This window comes from Marmota monax, unplaced genomic scaffold (genome assembly GCF_021218885.2).
Source record: "Marmota monax isolate L192 unplaced genomic scaffold, Marmota_monax_Labrador192_F-V1.1 WCK01_AAM20220418_F8-fsc00022, whole genome shotgun sequence".
Lineage (NCBI taxonomy): Eukaryota > Metazoa > Chordata > Mammalia > Rodentia > Sciuridae > Marmota > Marmota monax.
In genome coordinates, this window is record NW_026695215.1 from 27,004,962 (window position 1) to 27,022,267 (window position 17,306).

General features: G+C 50.6%; 2 protein-coding genes and 1 long non-coding RNA gene across 6 annotated transcripts in view; 1 reads left to right on the plus strand and 2 right to left on the minus strand.

The window, feature by feature from the left end:
* Window positions 1–4,296: 4,296 nt before the first annotated feature.
* Window positions 4,297–11,062, minus strand: Gnat1 (G protein subunit alpha transducin 1). The gene is made up of 8 exons (XM_058574830.1): window positions 8,864–11,062; window positions 7,600–7,642; window positions 7,350–7,491; window positions 7,092–7,249; window positions 6,870–6,998; window positions 6,523–6,652; window positions 6,120–6,273; window positions 4,297–6,008 (listed from the first exon to the last, which is right to left on the minus strand). The coding sequence occupies exons 1-8, from the start codon at window positions 8,967–8,969 to the stop codon at window positions 5,818–5,820; spliced, it is 1,053 nt and encodes a 350-aa protein (XP_058430813.1). The 5' UTR covers window positions 8,970–11,062; the 3' UTR covers window positions 4,297–5,817.
* LOC124084344 (uncharacterized) lies at window positions 5,872–7,963 on the plus strand. Its single transcript, XR_006849092.2, has 2 exons — window positions 5,872–5,994; window positions 6,193–7,963. It is a non-coding gene; the product is annotated as an uncharacterized LOC124084344 (long non-coding RNA).
* An 81-nt stretch (window positions 11,063–11,143) lies between the features above and the next one.
* The window catches only part of Sema3f (semaphorin 3F), a 29,373-nt gene continuing 23,210 nt past the window's right edge, over window positions 11,144–17,306 (minus strand). For all 4 annotated transcript variants that reach the window (XM_046431787.2, XM_046431789.1, XM_046431791.1 and 1 more), the window contains 11 exons: window positions 16,977–17,116; window positions 16,745–16,859; window positions 16,512–16,581; window positions 16,197–16,341; window positions 15,026–15,248; window positions 14,352–14,440; window positions 14,195–14,236; window positions 13,851–14,008; window positions 13,586–13,653; window positions 13,164–13,297; window positions 11,144–12,491 (listed from right to left, as the gene is read on the minus strand). In XM_046431787.2, coding sequence (XP_046287743.1) covers window positions 12,081–12,491; window positions 13,164–13,297; window positions 13,586–13,653; window positions 13,851–14,008; window positions 14,195–14,236; window positions 14,352–14,440; window positions 15,026–15,248; window positions 16,197–16,341; window positions 16,512–16,581; window positions 16,745–16,859; window positions 16,977–17,116 — 1,595 coding nt within the window. In that variant the 3' untranslated portion in view covers window positions 11,144–12,080. The remainder of the gene's footprint in view (window positions 12,492–13,163; window positions 13,298–13,585; window positions 13,654–13,850; window positions 14,009–14,194; window positions 14,237–14,351; window positions 14,441–15,025; window positions 15,249–16,196; window positions 16,342–16,511; window positions 16,582–16,744; window positions 16,860–16,976; window positions 17,117–17,306) is intronic.

Consider the following 17,306-nt stretch of genomic DNA (forward strand, 5'->3'; position numbering starts at 1 on the left):
CCCCGCAGGAAAATGTGTGCTCCTTACGAAATGCTTTATGAAAAAAACATTTTTGGTATTGGGGATTGAACCCAGGGCCTCACACATGCGCATGCTAAGCAAGTGATCTACAATGGAGCTACATTCTCAGCCCCTCTATTGTTTTATTTATTTATTTGAGATTGCACCTAAGTGGGCTTAACCTCTGAGCAATATCCCCAACCCTTTTTAAAATTTTTTTTGTAGTTGTAGATGAACAGAATGCCTTTATTTCTTTTTTTTTTTTTTTTTTTTGTGGTGCTAAGGATCAAACCCAGTGCCTCATGCATGCAAGGCAGGTACTTTGCCACTGAGCTGCTGCCCCAGCCCTCCCCAACCCCTTTTATTTTTTTGAAACAAGGTGTCACTAAATTGCTTAGGGTGTTGCTAAATTGCTGAGGCTGGCTTTGAACTGTGATCTTCCTGCCTCAGCCTCATGAGTTGCTGGGATTGCAGGTTTACACCACAACATCCAGCCTTATTGTTTTATTTAAGGACAAGTTCTCACTAAATTACCCAAGGTGGCCTAAAATTTGCAATCCTCCTACCTTAGCCTCCTAAGTAGCTATGATTACAGTACCACCATGCCTGGCTTGAAAAATTTTAGTGATTATTTTTTTCACATAACAAATTTCAAAAATATTATTGATGATTTTTGTCTCCATTAAACCCAGGAAAATAAAATTATAATAATTCTTGTTTAGGTAGAAATAAGCTATTTAAGCTTAAAATAACATAAATTTGGGCTGGGGATATAATTCAGTGGTACAGTGCTTGCTTATTAGCAATGTGAGACCCTGAGTTCAATCCCCAGCACTGGAAAAAGAAGTGAGTTTTAATATACCTACTTTCAAATTTTTTTAATACCTTTAATTAATTAATTAATTAATTTTTATGTGGTGCTGAGGATTGAACTCAGGGCCTCGCACGTGCTAGGTGAGCACTCTACTGCTGAGCCACAACCCCAGCCTCTACTTTCAAATTTTTAACTATTTTAATGTTCTGGGGGAAAGTGTAACTATTAAAAATACATAAAAGAGGATGGGTGGGCATAATGGAGCATGCTTGTAATCTCAGCAATTCAGGAGGCCAAGGCAGGAGGATCAAAAATTCAAGGGAAGCCTCAGCAATTTAGCAAGGCCCTTAACAGCCTAGTGAGACCCTGTCTCAAAATAAAAAGTAAAAGGGGCTGGGCAGGGGCTGTGGCTCAGTGGTAGAGTGTTTTCCTGGCATGTATGAGGCACTGGATTTGATCCTCAACATTACATAAAACAAAACAAAACAAATACAATAAGTAAACTTTTTTTAAAAAGGGCTGGACAAGGGCTGGGGATGCAGCTCAGAAGTGCCTCTGGGTTCAATCCCCAATACCATCACCACCAACAACAAAAAAGATTTAAGAGGGACTGGGGTTGTGGCTCAGTAGTAGAGTGCTCACCTAAACAAAACATTAAAAAAAAGAAAAACATTAAAGAGTAAAAAAGACATAAACCCAAAGGACGGGAGAAAACATTTGCAAATAATGTTTCTGATGGGGATTATTTTCCAGAATGTATAGAGAATTCCTAAAACTCAGTAACAAAAACTTCAAACAAAGGTGGGTATGGTGGTGCACACTGTAATCCCAGCAACTCAGGAGGATCACAAGTTTGAGGTCAGCCTCAGCAACTTAGCAAGGCCCTGAGCAATTTAGCAAGACCGAGTCTCAAAATAAAAAATACAAAAGGGCTGGGGATGTGGCTTAGTGATATAGTGTCCCTGGGTTAATCCCCATTACAAAAAAAAAGAAAGAAAGAAAAAGAAAAAAAAATAAAGAAAAAAGCCCCAACCGATTAAGTTAAAAAATGAACAAAGGATTTCAAAGACATTTTTTCTGAAGATGTGCAAATGGCCAGTAAGTATATGAGTATGTTCAACATGTAAACAGTAGGGAAATGTAAATCAAAGCTACAATGAGGGACTGTGGGTGTAGCGCAGTGGCCCTGGATTCTACCCCCAGCGCACGCGCGCGCGCACACACACACACAGACACACACACACACACAAACACAAACAAAAGGCCCACAATGAGATATCATTGAAAATCCATTAGGATGGCTGCTATCAAAAAGTAGAAAGAAGCCAGGTGTGGCACAGACCAATAATTCTAGCTAATAAGGAGGATGAGGCAGGAAGATCTCAAGTTTGAGGCCAGCTTGGGCAACTTACTGAAACCCTGTCTCAAAACAAAAAAAAAATAAAATGGTCTGGGGATGTAGCTCAGTGGTAGAGTGTTTGCCTACCATTCATGAGGCTATGGGCTCTATTCTTAAAACAGCACAAAAATAAAACAAAACAGAAAATAACAAGTGTTGGCAAGAATGCACTATTAGTAGTACAAATGTAAAATGGTATAGCCACTGTAGAAGATGATTCTGCAAAAAATTAAAAAGAATTATCATATGATTCAGCCATTCAACATCTGGGTATGTACCCAGGAGAACTGGAAACAGAATATCAATGACATAGTTGTACACCCATGTTCATAGCAGCTTTATTCACAACAGCTAAAACATGGAAGCAACTCAAGGATCCATTGACTGAAGAATAGATAAACAAATGTTTACAATGGAATATTATTCAGCCTTTAAAAGGAAATTCTGGCTCGGTGCAGTAGCATATAACTGCAATCCCAGTGATTCAGGAGACCAAGGCAGGAGGATTGCAAGTTTGAGGCCAGCTTCAGGAACTTAATGAGACCCTGTCTCAAAATTTAAAAATAAAATAGAAAATACTGGGGGTGTAGCATGTAACTCAGTGGTAAAGCACCCCTGGGTTCAATCCCAAGTATCAGAGAAGAAGAAGAAGAAAGAAGAGGAGGAGGAGGAGGAAGATGGTGGGGGGAGGAAGAAATGATTAAGAATATTATGACATGGATGAGCCTTAAGAACATTATACTAAGTGAAATAAGCCAGTCACAAAAAGAAATACTGTATGATTCTACTTACAGGTACTTAGAGTAGTCAAAATCATAGACAAAAGTTGTCAGGGGCTGGGAGAAGGGAAGAATTGGGAGTTACTGTTTAATAAATATAGAATTTTCCTTTTACAAGATGGAAAGAGTTCTGGAGATAGATGGTGGTGATAGTTGCACAACATTATGAATGTATTTGATATCATTGAAATGTACACTTCAAAATGGCAAAGATGGTAAATTCCATGATATGGGAATTTCACCACAGAAAATGAATAAAACCCCTCTGCCCTCTTCCTCTTCCTTCTCTGCCCTCTTCCTCTTCTTTCTCTCCTCTCTCTCTCTCCTCTCTCTGCTTTTTCTCTTTCTCTCTGCCTCTCCTTTTCTTCCCCTTTAGGCAGCCCCCCAATAAAATCTCTTGATTGAAAAAAAAAATTTAAAAAGGATAAAACCTCATAAAAACACATACAATAGTAGATATTTTCCCCTTATCTTTGGGGTTCTTATGTTTTGGTATGCCCCTGTTGCATTTTGATATTTGGTTCATTGTGGATTTTTTGTATTAATTCTGAGTTTTTACATCATTGCATTAATATATTATTTATCTTGGTTACTGATTTTTTTGGCCATCCCCTTACATTCTGTAACAGACATAAGGTCCTTACTAGCCTTACCCTAATCCCAGCCATAATTATGTCCCAGCTTCAAGAACTTTCATGATTTTCCATCACCTTCTAGAGAAAGCATAGGCCCTTGGCCTGGTGTTTGTCACCAGTTCACTGTCTCTCCACCCCATCTCCCCATTTCCCTACTCCTGCTCCACTGAGCTCCCATGTTCCCCAGCCTTATCCAATCAAAAGAGGCTCTACCTCAAAACTCACTCTTCGACGGGGGAGACTGGGGGTTGAACTCAGGAGCACTAGAACACTGAGCCACATCCCCAGCCCTATTTTGTATTTCGTTTAGCAACTCACTGAGTTGCTTAGTGCCTCACCATTGCTGAGGCTGGCTTTGAACTCGCAATCCTCCTGCCTCAGCCTCCTGAGCCACTGGGATTGCAGATGTGTGCCACTACGCCCAGATCAAAACTCACTTTTGATTCTAGATTCTCCCAGTGAACATTTCCGATAGCTTCACCCCTCAAGAGGCACAAATTGGTCCCATACTACCAAGAGAGTCCCCAACATCAGGCCAGGCTCTTCTTCCTGGAAGGAGTCATCTTCCCATTTCATGTCCAGCCCATCATTGGGTACTTAATAAATATCAACAACTCATGATAATTAAGTTCTCCACACCCGCACTCCCCCAAGAAAGAACAACTGGGGCCTGATGCAAAGGTTTATTGCTGAGTCTGCTGTGCATCTAGCTAAGGGAAGTGCAGTTTATGTTCTGGCTTTGCCAGATAAAAGCTCCTTATCCCCAGCTATAGCACAGCCCTGCCTCATGGGCATAAGCAAAGATTTGCTGCTCGATGAGGAAGGAAGAAGCAGGATGTTGGGGATGTGATTTTTATCCCTGATGGTTCAGGCATGGCTCTCAGTTTTCCCTACCAAAGAATGGGCTCTGGAAGGAGAGGGCGAGAGAAGCAGGGACAAAAGGGTTACCTGGGTTTCCTGTAATCCCACATGAGGTAGGCTCCTCTGGGCACAGCCCACACCTCCATCCTATCCTGAATTTTCTGCCTGGGGCTGATCGATGGGAGTTGGACTCTGCCTCCAGCCACCCCCTAAGACAGCTTGACTATTGGCCAAGGCTGTGGTCAATAGTTTGCTCCCTCAACACACCATCCCCCTGGCTGACCAGCCTGGAGTACTGTGTATATGTGGGTGGGTGAAGTGGGGGTATGGTCCGGATCTGGTATCCAGGGACAGAAAAGGCAGATCTGAAGGATGTGAGCTCGGGGTACTCTGAGTCTGGTATTTTGGGAAGGGTCCAATTTATGTCTCTTTCTAGCACCAGGGACTCCCAGCTCCACCTCCAGTCACTAATTTATCTATGTGGAAGCCTCTCAGCTTGGACAGACCAGCTTGGACTTTGGATTCCTGAAACTGCTGAGGGACAGTCACTGGTCACTGAGTAGACAGGTGTCAGACTTGCCACATGGAGGTGGCCCGGCTGCTGGTAACAGCAGGCCTACTTGGGGGAGGGGTATCTCAAGAGTACCTTCATGAAACTGTGGGAGGGAGGGCTGTTTGGTGAACCCAGACCCACCAGGTGAGTTGTGGGTCCCCAAGGGCAGGACAGCTGCAAGAGATTGGTCAGTTGGGCAGTGCTGAGTCACTGTAAGCTCTAACTGCCCCCAAGTACTGCCATGTCCTAGCTGTGGCTGGCTGCTGTGGGTCCAAGAGGCCAGAGCAGCCAGGCGGTGAATAGCAGGGCTGGGGTTGCGGGAGTGGGGGAAGGTCTATGACTCAAGGCTCAGGGTTCAGGGTTTTGGGTTTGTGGCTAGTGGGGCAGCAGACTGTGGTCCAAGAGTCCTAGAGACCTGATGGGGGACAGGGATGTGGCTACTAGGCAGCTAGGGCTGCAGGGCCACAGGGCAAGGGACATTCATCAGTTCAGACATCTGTGAAGATAGAAGGAAACTGAGTCAACTGGGTCAGCATCCCTGAGATTCACATAGATTTAGGCATTTTGTTGGGGGCTGCCCTGAAAGATATGACGCCTGTGAAGATGGGGCAGGGTCGATATATTAAATAGGTGGGGCCTATAGGGTAAGTGGACGGAGTGGGCCCTGAAAGCTGTGCGGTGGGGACATTGGAGCGGGACTCCAGGGAGTAGGGAGGAGTCTAACCCAGAAGACAAACAGGGGAGAGAGACCAGCGTCCAGCAGCGAGGACCCCACCTCAGAAAAGGCCGCAGTCTTTGAGATTCTCCTTGATGATAATATCGGTAACAGCATCAAAGACAAATTTGACGTTCTGTGTGTCAGTGGCGCACGTCATGTGGGAATAGATCTCCTTTACGTCTCGTCGCATGTTGAGCTCCAGGAACTGCACCTTGATGTAGTTGCCGGCATCCTCGTATGTATTAGGCCCTGTAGCAGAGGGGAGCGCTCACAGCCGGCCTTAGCCCTTCCTGGTGGGAGGGGCGTGGCCCAGATCATGGGAATGGGTCGCCGCCTGGTGGCAGGGCTGGGGACTCTCACCGTCGTAATCCGGGAAGCAGATGTTTAGGGGTGCCTTTTTTATCTTCTCGGTGAAAACGTCTTTCTTGTTGAGGAAGAGCACGATGGATGTGGTGGCGAAGTAGCGGTGGTTGCAGATGCTGTTGAACAGGTGCAGGCTCTCGTGCATACGGTTCTGAGGAGAGCATCGGCTGTCGGGCACCAGAAGACACCAGCAGTCGCCCTCACATGGGCGGCGCCCAACAGACCCGCCCAGGGTTTTCCGGCTCCCATAGTTCGCAGAGAGCCTCCGAATTTCCCCCTCCAGCAGGGCTGCGGGCTGCCTGCTGGCCTCCTCCAGACCGCCCTGGAACAACTCTCTGCTCTCAGATGCTCCCCAGTTCCGCTTTCTTCTTCAAACATTCAGGACTAGCTTGGCACTCACCACTTCATCATCCTCCACCAGCACCATGTCGTAGGCGCTCAGCGCCGCGATGAAGATGATGCAGGTCACTCCCTCAAAGCAGTGGATCCACTTCTTGCGCTCCGAGCGCTGCCCACCCACATCAAACATCCTGTGAGGCATAGGGGACCTGAAACTGCGCCTCCAGCGCCTCCCTGGGGTTCTCTTTCCTCCCTGGAGCTGGCTGGGGAGCTCTCAGATGGGACTGGCATCTAGGGGCGCCGGACCTTTCCTCTGGCAGGGCATCTGAGAAGGGGCAGGGAGCGAGTCTAGGGGCTGTGAACTCCGGGGAACTCAGGGCAGTCCTGAGCAAGAGCATCAGATCTTACCGGAAGTTGAGATCCTTGAAGGAGAATTGCGTCTCGATGATACCTGTGGTCTTGACACGAGAACGCAACACGTCCTGCTCAGTAGGCACATAGCCCGGAGCCACCAAGCGCTCCAGGTCTGAGAGGTAGCTGTGGGAGACACCGGGTGTGGGTGGGTGGGTGAGCTAGAGGGGCTCAGAAGAGTCCCGCCCGCACCCTCCCGCCCTGCCTGCGAAAGCTCACTAGCCCGCAGAATCGTTCAGCTGGTACTCCGAGGCGCGTTCATAACAAGCCTGGATACCCGAGTCCTTCCACAGCCGCTGAATGATGTCCGACATCTCTTTCGGCATCGTACCCTCCTCAATCGTGTCTGCCATGTGCATCAGTTTCCGGGCATCGTCCTGGGGGACAAGGTGGGATTGGTAGTTGAGGACGGCGAATTGGAGCCCTTTTGGGCGCCTCCAGTTCCCGGGGGCCCCATCAGCCCTTCTCGTGGCGCACCTGGCGCGCTGGGTCTCCATACTGAATGTTGAGCGTGGTCATAGCCCGCACGATGGCCAAGATGGATTGCAGAGTGTTGCCATAGATGATGGCAATGAACTCAAGGCACTCTTCCAGCGAGTACCCGTCTTGATGGATAATCCTGTGGCCAAGGCGAGCAGAGTCAGCGTCTTGTGAGGCAGTAGTGAAAAATAGGTCCCAGTGTTCTTGTACCCACCCCCAGGGGTTTCGGAAGGGCAGGGGCACTCACTTCATCTGCTTGACAATGGTGCTTTTCCCGGACTCACCCGCACCTGAAAGGGAAGCTGCGCTTTAGAGCCGCATGGATCCCCTCCATTTCCCTGAGGGAGGCCACAAGAGGAGTTAGGCATCCCTTTGGACCCGCATCCAAGGGGCCAGCACTCCAGCTAGATCCCTAGTCATACCTGCCCTCACCCCACCCGCAGTAAGCATTTAAGCACTGTCGGAAAACGTTTGTAAATGTCAGCACAATGACAAAAGGGAGCCAATAAACAAAATCAGAAAACTTAACTGTCCAGGGAATCTCCAGGACCCTGGTATAAAGCGTTCTTTATTATGCTGTGAGACCAAAATAAAGAAATCCTGGAGCTCCACTTTGTGGGAATCTCTGGTACTGCATGCACAGAATTATTTGAGCTGCTTCAACCTTTGCCTTTCACCATAAGGCAGGTTGTCTTTTAGAGGCTCAGAGGGAATTAGAGCCTTTGGAGGCAGAGAGGACTGAGATGACATCCCTTTTGAGCTGGCTCTCTTGGGAGCACTGGGCACAGTTAATGGTATTTTGGCTTAGCTTCTCTGCTGTTCCTCTGGGGGCCCTGGTTCAGTCCCTCTGTCCACCTCCAGCTGATTGGATGGATCTTGGAAGGCTTGGAAGACTGCCTCACCCTCTTAAAACAGCTCCTTCCCCTTGGGGGGTTAAGCAGTGGCTTTGAGACAGGATTAGATCAGCCCCATCTCCCTCCACTACCCATGGGACCATAAACTCAGGTTTATCTATTCCCCACAGTACTTTTCCAACTTTAGCTGCTTTACAGGTCTGCCAAAAGTAAAGTTCTGGCATCCGAGAGTCATTGTTTGGGGATCTGGGATCTGGGTGGTCCTAGAGTATCCCTGTTCTCAGGATGATTTCTTCCCAAGGGAGTGGCCCTATGTGGGGCTCCTAGTGAGGCCTTTGGTTTCTAAGTCCTGCCCAGCTGGCCTGTTAAGCTGAAAGTATCCCTTCTACACACTTGTACAAAGGTATGTTTGGCACAAACTTCTGCAGTGGGATGACTGTTCTCTGGAGATTGCCATGGGATGCCCAGCCTAGGGGGGACTGCAACATCACTGTCAGGCCTTGCCTTGCTTGGCCAGGGATCCTACACTGTGTTCTGCCTCATCAAAGGCTTATTTTTCCCCCCAAGGAACCCCTGCCTCATAGAAGGGCTGCCCACTTGACTCCAGGTCCCTGACTCACTGCAGCTGCCCTTCCCCACCAAGGCCCACACCCCTACCCAGAAGCAGCAGTTTCACAGTTCGAGCATCCTTCTCAGCATCCTCTTTCAGCTTCTTTTCCAGCTCCTTGGAGTGCTTCTCTTCTGCGCTGGCCCCAGCCCCCATGACCCCAGCAGCAGGTGAAGGGACAAGGTGAGCAGGTGGCTCTTCTGAATGGAGGGTATCCCAAGAACTTGGTTCAGGCCAGCCTCTGGCCTCCAGAGACTCTCTTCTGGCCCCAAGACTGGCAACCAACTGACTCTCCAGAGACCTTAATAGGTCTCTGGAGATTGCCCTGGTGGGGGCTGCTTAGTGGGATTTGAGAGTTAGGATGCCCAAGGCCCAATCAGAGACAAGGACAGGTGAAGCCAGCTCAGTCCCCCAACCCTTCTAATCAGGCTGGCATGTCCCCAATCCCTCAACCGCTGACTCTGCATCCCTTCTGCTCCCTCCCTCCATCCCTCTAGGATAGGGCTTGAACAGTACTTCCCCTGTCCCACTACAGTAAGACATATTTGGTATGGTAAGACCAAGAAAGGGGGCTGAGGTTGTGGGCTCAACCGTAAAGCACTCGTTTAGCACATGTGAGCCCTGGGTTCGAACCTCAGCACATTTAAAAAAAATTAAAGAAAGGGGAGGACAGGACCTGGAGCCCTGGGGGATGACAGGAAGAGGAAATGGAGGGAGAAATAGGCATGGAGCACCTGCCACTTGCCCAGCACTGGACTCAGCACTGCTTGTTCCTTATTTTGTAAGCTCATATTGGTCCTAGGAGACGGCTGTCCTTATCATGAGCTCCGTTTTACTGATGAATAAGTGGAGGCTCACAGGAGTACACTGAGGCAGTGGATGAGAAGAGAGAGTTAACTCCAGACCAGGGTTCTATGCCTTGCTGGGAATCATGGGGCAAAAGGCTTACTCTGCAATTACCCCATACTGAAGGCTAGATCTGACCCTGAGCAGGGCCTCTACATGCTTCTGATGGACCCTGGTAGGCATGGTAGGCATGCACATCAGCTACATGTGCCTGAATGTAAGTTTCTGTTCTTTACTGGCACCGAGCAAGGTAATGGCTTGACAGGTTTGTGCTTGTATACCACTGTATACATGTGTGCTTATGCTTTTTAGTGCATGTGAGTATTCATGTAACTTTGTGTGCAGTTTTACATGTACACACAAATATACACGTGCGTGCTATTGTGTGTTTTCTCTGCTGGGGATCACCAGGGCCTCACACATACTCTACTATTGAGTAACATTTCCAGCCCCCTATGCATTTCCCTTCACAGGCACATGTGCTTGTGTGAGTTCACTTGTGCGCTTGAATGTGCAAATGCATATTCCTGTGCAAAGCATGTTAGAGTTTATCTGCCTGTGTGCATGTGTGAGCACAGTTGTATACCTGAGCATTTGTGTGTGGTTGTATGTGTGCATATATAATTTCCTGTACGTATATATACATACGTATTTTGGTGCAACAGTCTCTGATCTGCAGAGGTGGCAAGGTTTTTCAAGTGAATCTTTTCCAGTCAGTTGTCAGATGGGGGAAACCAAGCCCCAGAGCAGGTTTGGTACTCCTGAAATCATGGAGAAGTGGGGCTCTCCATAATACCTGCTCCTGTTCTGGCTCTAGGACCTGCCTAGGGTTGCTTTTAGAGCCTACCTGCCTGGTTGCAGAGCCTGAAGCTCTGTTCAGCTGCACCACATTGTTGGTGAAGTAGTTCAGGTTGAGTTGCAGACTGAGTTCCCAGGCTCTGGAGATTTCCCACCCCCAACCCCATCAGACAACCCAAATCAGCTCTTAAGGCTATCTACATGGGCCCAGAGCCTCCTGGCTGGACTCCTTTCCTGAAACCTGTTTGCCATTTAGTATTTAACCCTGCCACTGACTCAAAAGACCACAAGGGGGTGCCAGGGTACCAGACACTGAGCTCTGAGTTCTTCTCTAAACAGGATGCATAGGAAGTGGACACTGGCTCTTGCCATAAGCATTATCCCTGTTGGATGGGATCTATTTAGAAGCAAGACTATTTCATTTGTGCCAGTTTCTGCCTTTGGGCTCCACCCCCTATTTCCACACTGTAAGTGGCCCCAAAAGTCTCTGAGACCCTTCACACTGCCTAGGGACTAGAGTAGTACTGGAACTCAGGCTGCTTAAACTAGACCTGGTTTCAAAAAAACTGGGCTTTTAAAAGTGGGGCCAACCTGCTATCTCCCAGCTCCCCACTTGTCTCCCCTTACCCACCAGGTGTGGCCCTAACCCCTCCCACCACAACCACCACCAAGGAGAGAAGCCAAAGTCTAGTCCCAGAGCCAGTGTTTATTAACAAGATGGAACCCAAGGGTGACTGTGATCTGGGCAGCAGAGGGCTGCCAGGAGCCCCCACCCACCTACCCAACTGCCCCCAGAGCTATTTACACCCACTGCCTGAAGTGGTGGGCAGAAGGGGGCCCTGGGGAGCCCCTACAAGCCCCAGGCCTCCACAATGGCCCCTCTCCCCTCACGACTTGGGACTCCCTTCAGCCCTGCCTGTACTTGGCCCCATTGCTGTTTTCCCAGCCTCCAAGTCAAGGTAGCATAGGAAAAGCTAAGGAGGTAGAATGGGGCAGCACTGCTGTCCAGGCAGAGAGGGGAGAAGGAGCTGAAGATCCTGCCCCACCCAGGTAGGACTCCTCCTGCCCCCAATAAATAGAGAATAAATACCTGGGAAGGGCTGGCCTCGACTAAGTGCCCCCAACCAGGCAGGGGCCAGCATCCTGTGATGACCCCTTCTTGCCTTCTGAGTGCCCTGAGCCCCCACACCCAGACTCCAAAGCAGTCCTAGCATTCGTGCCTACACCACAGCACAATTGACAGCACACATTGGCAAAGATGTATGGTCCATGGCCCTTCAAGTAGGGCTTGTTCCTTTCCTGTGTTCTGTAGATCTTGGCGGCCTTCAAACAAGCAGACTTCCAGATGAGTCTGGGGACTGTGTGGTCCTGGCCTGGCCCTGCCAACTCACGGGGCCTGATTAGGTGGGCTGGGTTTTCTGCCATTTCTGACCAGCATGGGTCTAAGTTCTGGATGAAGCTGCTGCTGAGGCAGGCTATGTACAACCCACCAATAAATACTGTCTTTGCAGGGGCAGGGTGTGTATAGAATATAGATTTTTTTATATATATATATATATATATCTTTTATATTAAAAGGAATGAGGGCTAGGCTGGCCCCACACAGGGCTCAGGCAGCTGGCCTCATGTGTCCGGAGGGTGGTGCCGGCGATTCCGGGGCTTTTTCTGGTCCTGGGGCTCAGGAGGCCTGGGTACCTCTGGAGCCTCCCTGGGGCTTGGGGGCACATGACGCCAGTAACCCTGGCAGTACTGGTGGATGAGGCCCACTTCTGGCTGGGCGAGCAGCTGGGCCAGCTCCTGGTAAGGAGGCGTGGGGGGGCCTGTGCCAGGGGGTGGTGGGGCGCTCACAGGCAGTGGGGGGAAGAGGGCAGCATGGACGGCATCCCGGCCCAGTACATGCAGCTGCACCCGCGTGACGATGTGCTTGAAGTTGTTCTCAGTGGCCGTGCAGGAGTAGAGGCCACGATCACCGAGCTGCAGGGCGCGAAGCAACAAGCCCTGCTCTGTACGCAGGAAGCGGTCCTCTGCACGGATCTGCAGGGGCAGGGGCGGGGCTCAGCGGCTGGATGACCACTTTGCTGCCCTAGCCAGCTTCCAGATGAGACCACCTTTGTAGCCATTTCACGTAGGGGTACCCACGTGGAATTTCCATATACCAAAAAAAACCTACATGAAGTCTCCACATAAATGAGAAATATCTGAATAAGGTATCGGCACATATTTCCATTTCAGGAGGGATGACCCTATGAGGGTTCTGTACAATGAACGAGAGAATTTTGGAGCACACACACAGAATTTTCATTTAATGAGAATACCCGAATGTGGCACCCACATAGAATGTTCATGTAAAGAGGGACACCTGTAAGAATTTTCCACAAAATGAGGGCTACCATAGAACCATATACTAGAGCTCACCCACATGATGTTCCATACATGGAGGCATACTCCAATGGGGTATGCATATGGAATTTTTATGAAGAGGCATGCCTATAAATGGTTGCTCTATAATGACACCTATCCTGCAGAGTTTCTACATAACTAGTTGCACTCAAATTATTTCCATATAGGGAAAGAAGCTCAGAAGGGGTTTCATAGCATGAGGACATCTCCAGATTGGCTCCTACACTACATTTCACCCATGTGGAATTTCCACTGTACAAGGGACTCCCACATCCATGGTGCAGCACTGTGAGCACAGGAACTCACCTCTCGGCGCCGGTCACCAGGATCTCGCTGGAACAGCCACTTAACAGTGGCTTGGGGTGAGCGAGGCTGGCATTCAAGGAAGGCCGTGCTGCCTGCCACACCATACTGCACAGACTCCACAGCATTCTTGTTGGCTGTGGATCAAGTAGGCACTGAGTGGAAGCAACCTTGCCCTAGGCAGAGTGTTGACTAGGGAGGGGCTGGCACCCAGGGCACCTACCCTCAAAGGCAGAAAGGCACCACTGGGCATCCACTCCTTGAGGGGGTGACCAGGGACATCCTAATCAAAAACCCCCAGTACCCTCACCCACCACTAACCAACTTGCGTCCTTACGGTGGGGACCCTGTAAGCAGTTTCATGGGCTGCATGGGGCTGTGCACCATGAGGAGCACCCAGTGGGAGGCACAACACACTCACTCACCATTGGAGTTGAACCCACGGCACTGCCTGATGGGGTTCCCATGCCGGACATCCTGCCGGCGGCTCCGCCTGGATGAAGATAGCTCTTAAGGGAGTGTCCCCAGGAAGCTTTCCCCCTCAGGTCCCTGTATCCCCAACACTCCAAGGCAGGGCCCTATGTTCCCAGTGTAGTGATGTCTTATCCATACACCCTCCCAGGGTAATGCACATTTACCTCCAAATGACCAGGACAGGGACTAAAATTCTTAGTGTCTGGGGATCCATACCTCTTGGAGGATGCTGTATAGCGGGAGCAGGATTGGCCATCCCAGGCACAGTAAGGGTCCCGGGCAAGGCAGCAGTCAGCACAGGCAGCCCCATATGCCTGGCAGCGGTGCAGGCTCAGGTGTGTGACACCCACTGCTGAGGCCACATACAGTTGTTGCTAGGAGCAGGGGCAAGGGCTTGTCAGTTCCTTTTCCAAAGATAACCCACATCATTGGTCTGGGCTTCTTTTCTTCCTTGTTCCATGCCTTAGTTTCCCCATCCGTATGCCAAAGGTGTGACCCCCCCCCCAAGGGAATGTGGGTTCCATCCTGATACCCCCTAGCCCACATTGTCAAAGACTCACCCTCTTGGAAGAGATGGTCATGGTCTTAATGGGTGCTGGGTCCTAGAAGAAGACAGGGATCAGCTTGGGACCTTGGGACCTCCTCCCTGCCCTGAGGTCTAAAGTCAGGGAAAGGGACTGGGGAGGGTCAAAGTGGGGAAGACAGGACCAAACCCACCTTGAAGACCTCCACCTCCTCCAGCATGAGCTCCTCCACCTCCTGGTCATCCTTAGGCAACACAATGACCTTCTGCACTGTCCCGCGGTCTGGAACGGGCCGGGCAGGACCTCAGTGGGGCTGGGGACACTGGGGAAGGGGCAAAGCTTCAGCCCCTTCCCCACCAGGACCCCAAATCCCTCAGGGCAGTGGAGCAGGCATTCCTTGCCAAGGTTAAAGGGTTTCCCTGGGTTCAGGATAAAGGAGGTCACGGCCAGGGTCTGCCTCCCTTACCCCATATTGGGCCCTGCTGAGAACAGGACACTGGGGCATTCCTTTGTGTCGGGAGTTGCTAGAACTGTGGGTGCATTTCTCCATATGTGTACATATGCCAGCATGTGTGTTAGTATTTGGATCTGGGTTATCCTAAGTGCCTGCCATCTATCTCAACCCCTTTTCTGTCATACTATGGCTACCAGGTATCCAGTGTCCCTGCTCCTCTGAGGGTGAGAATGGAGTTTTTCCATCCTTAGCCTCAGCTATCCTGGCAAAAGGGAGATTCCCAAAGATGAGTATGACAGAGCTGACCTGATGAGCCCATAGTAATCCATAGGAGGGCAGGTTCCAACCCCGGGGACCAGCACCCCCTACCCAGTGGGCCCAGTGTCAGAGGGGCTGGAAGCAGTAGTGGGTACCTGTGCCCAGGAAAAGCACCTCATAGCGCCCATCAGCTGCATCCACCTGGTCCACAGCAACAGTAGTGAGACGGTAGGGAGCACCTGTGCGGACCACCAATGGCCGCCGTTGCAAGGGGTATATGGCCTGGTACATAAGTGGGTGACTACGCATGAAGTTGATCACTTCATCAGGATAGTCTTTGGTGGACTTCATGGATGGTGTGAAGGTTCCGCCAGGACACTGCAGGTAGGTGATGAGTGTCAATCCCAGGCTGCCCGGGTGGGGCACATGGACCCATTAGCTTAAGAGAGGCCTCTGTACTCTCTCCCCCCACCACCTCCACTTTCCTGCTTTCTGCCTTGCACCAGACCTCCCTGTAGGTACTTTTGTGCCAAGGTTCCAAGGTCTCACGGTGTCAAATCCATAGCATCATACACTATGACCTTGTGGTAGCACCTGGCCAAGCTGACTACTCCCTTCCCATATCCTCATCACCCCCCTGCTGTCTCCTTCCCTTTCTTTCTGGCTATCCTTGGGATCTTGCCCCTCTCCCTCTTGCTGAGCTGGGCAGCAGACCCTGAAGGCATCCTAACACACTAGACATGCTCTCCCCTTCCCTGAGGCTGTCCTCTCTGCCTGGGGCTCAACCTGCCCACTACCCCAGCCATCCTGCCATCCTTCCAACTCCAAGTTCACCTCTAGGGGAAAAGCTTCCCTATGCCAGTCCTAACCCCATGGAGTGGCATCTGCTGCTACATTAGATCAGATCATGCCTAAATCTCCTGCTGAGTCTCCTGAGGTGATCCAGGTCATACCAAGATAAAGCAAGGTGCCACCCATTGCCACAGAGACCCTGCAGGGCTGGCCTTGCTCTCTCCCTACCTCCTTGCTCAATGTTAGCTAGCCAAGGTGACTTCCAGCCTGCCTCCAACTTTTGCCTTGGAGATTCTTCTCTCTAACCTTCAGCTCCTCCAAGGAGGGTTCCACCACACCCAATCCCCTATCCACATCACAGGATGCTGTCTGTTTCTGCTCCTTCACAGTCTGATGCTTTTATAAACTAGGGGCTTCTGAGTATCATGGTCCACCTCCCCAACCGGTTGTGAGTTCCAAGATGGTAAAGCCCATGTTTGGCAGACCCAGAGTAGGCCTCTTATAAGGAGATGAAAATGAGAGGCAGGTGCTTACCGTGCCAGGCCGGGGGTAGGGCATCTTCCCTGAGAAGGGCATCCATTGGTAGTTGGGGCCCTCCTTGTGGGCAAAGGGCCCATTGAAGACCATGCGAATGTCAGCCATGGAGTAGACACAAACAGCAGAGCCTCGAAATACAGAGCTGTGTACAGGGCAGGTTGCTATGGGTGGGGTAGAGCCTCGGCCCAGGGTCCTTACCCTCCCCAGCCTGCCCCAACCCCAGAGCTTGTGTCCTCCAGGCTGGTATCCTCCACAGGTCATAATCCCCCAATCCCGTCACCCTGTCACTGCTGGCCTCAACCCTAGCCTCACCCTGAAGAGGTAAAGACAGCATAAATGACGGGGTTCCTCACATCCTGGGTCTGCTGAACAAACACGTCCTCTGGGGACAGAGAGAGAAGGTACTGGAGGAGGTCTTAGGCAGGAGCCTCAGGGCCCTGCCCATTCCTACCCAGGGAAGGGGGCCCACCAAAGGTACCCTGGCCTTCCATCCACCCTCCTTCCTTCTGCAGCCATAGGACCCTGCCTGCCTGCTGGGCACTCACGGAGCTCATCAAAGTGAGTCTCAATGCCATCCTCTCCTGGTACAGAGCAGACAAGCCGCGCCTTCAGGAATGTGCTCCACTTGTTGACCAGACAGCAGTGACCACCGTCATCATTCTGGGGGTGGAGCAGGACGTCAGGTTAGACTAGCTCATTCACACCCAGAATGAGCAGGGTGGAAAGAACCAGAGCTGGGCCTGTAGAGGGCCAACAAGGGGCCCTATGGACACATACCAGGCAGATGCGCCCGATGCGGGCATATACAGCAGGGCTCTGAGGTGCCTCTGCGGACCGCTCTCGGAAGAAGAAGTAGAGCTTGTCATCATTGCGTTCTGCACTGTCAGGGATGAGCTCAGCGTGGATGAATGCAGGATCTATGGATGAGCAGGTGCAGCTGCATGAGCCTCTCCTCTGAAGACACCCCTTTTCCCCAACAGAATCACTGGCCATGTACAAGAACACCCTTGACCTTTCTGCAGATAAGAAATCACCCTGCCCCAGCTAGGTGCAGGACAAAAATTCCCCCATGTAGGTTTCTAAAGGATCTCCTTGCCACATCCCAGA

Excerpts from the sequence above, each read along its gene's own strand:
- Gnat1 (XM_058574830.1), bottom strand. The coding sequence starts at position 8,969 with ATGGGGGCTGGGGCCAGCGCAGAAGAGAAGCACTCCAAGGAGCTGGAA. Across the intron at positions 7,643-8,863 it reads TGTGAAACTGCTGCTTCTGG|GTGCGGGTGAGTCCGGGAAA; the intron begins GTAGGGGTGTGG and ends CTTCCCTTTCAG. Across the intron at positions 6,999-7,091 it reads CTGAACGATTCTGCGGGCTA|CTACCTCTCAGACCTGGAGC; the intron begins GTGAGCTTTCGC and ends TGTCTCCCACAG.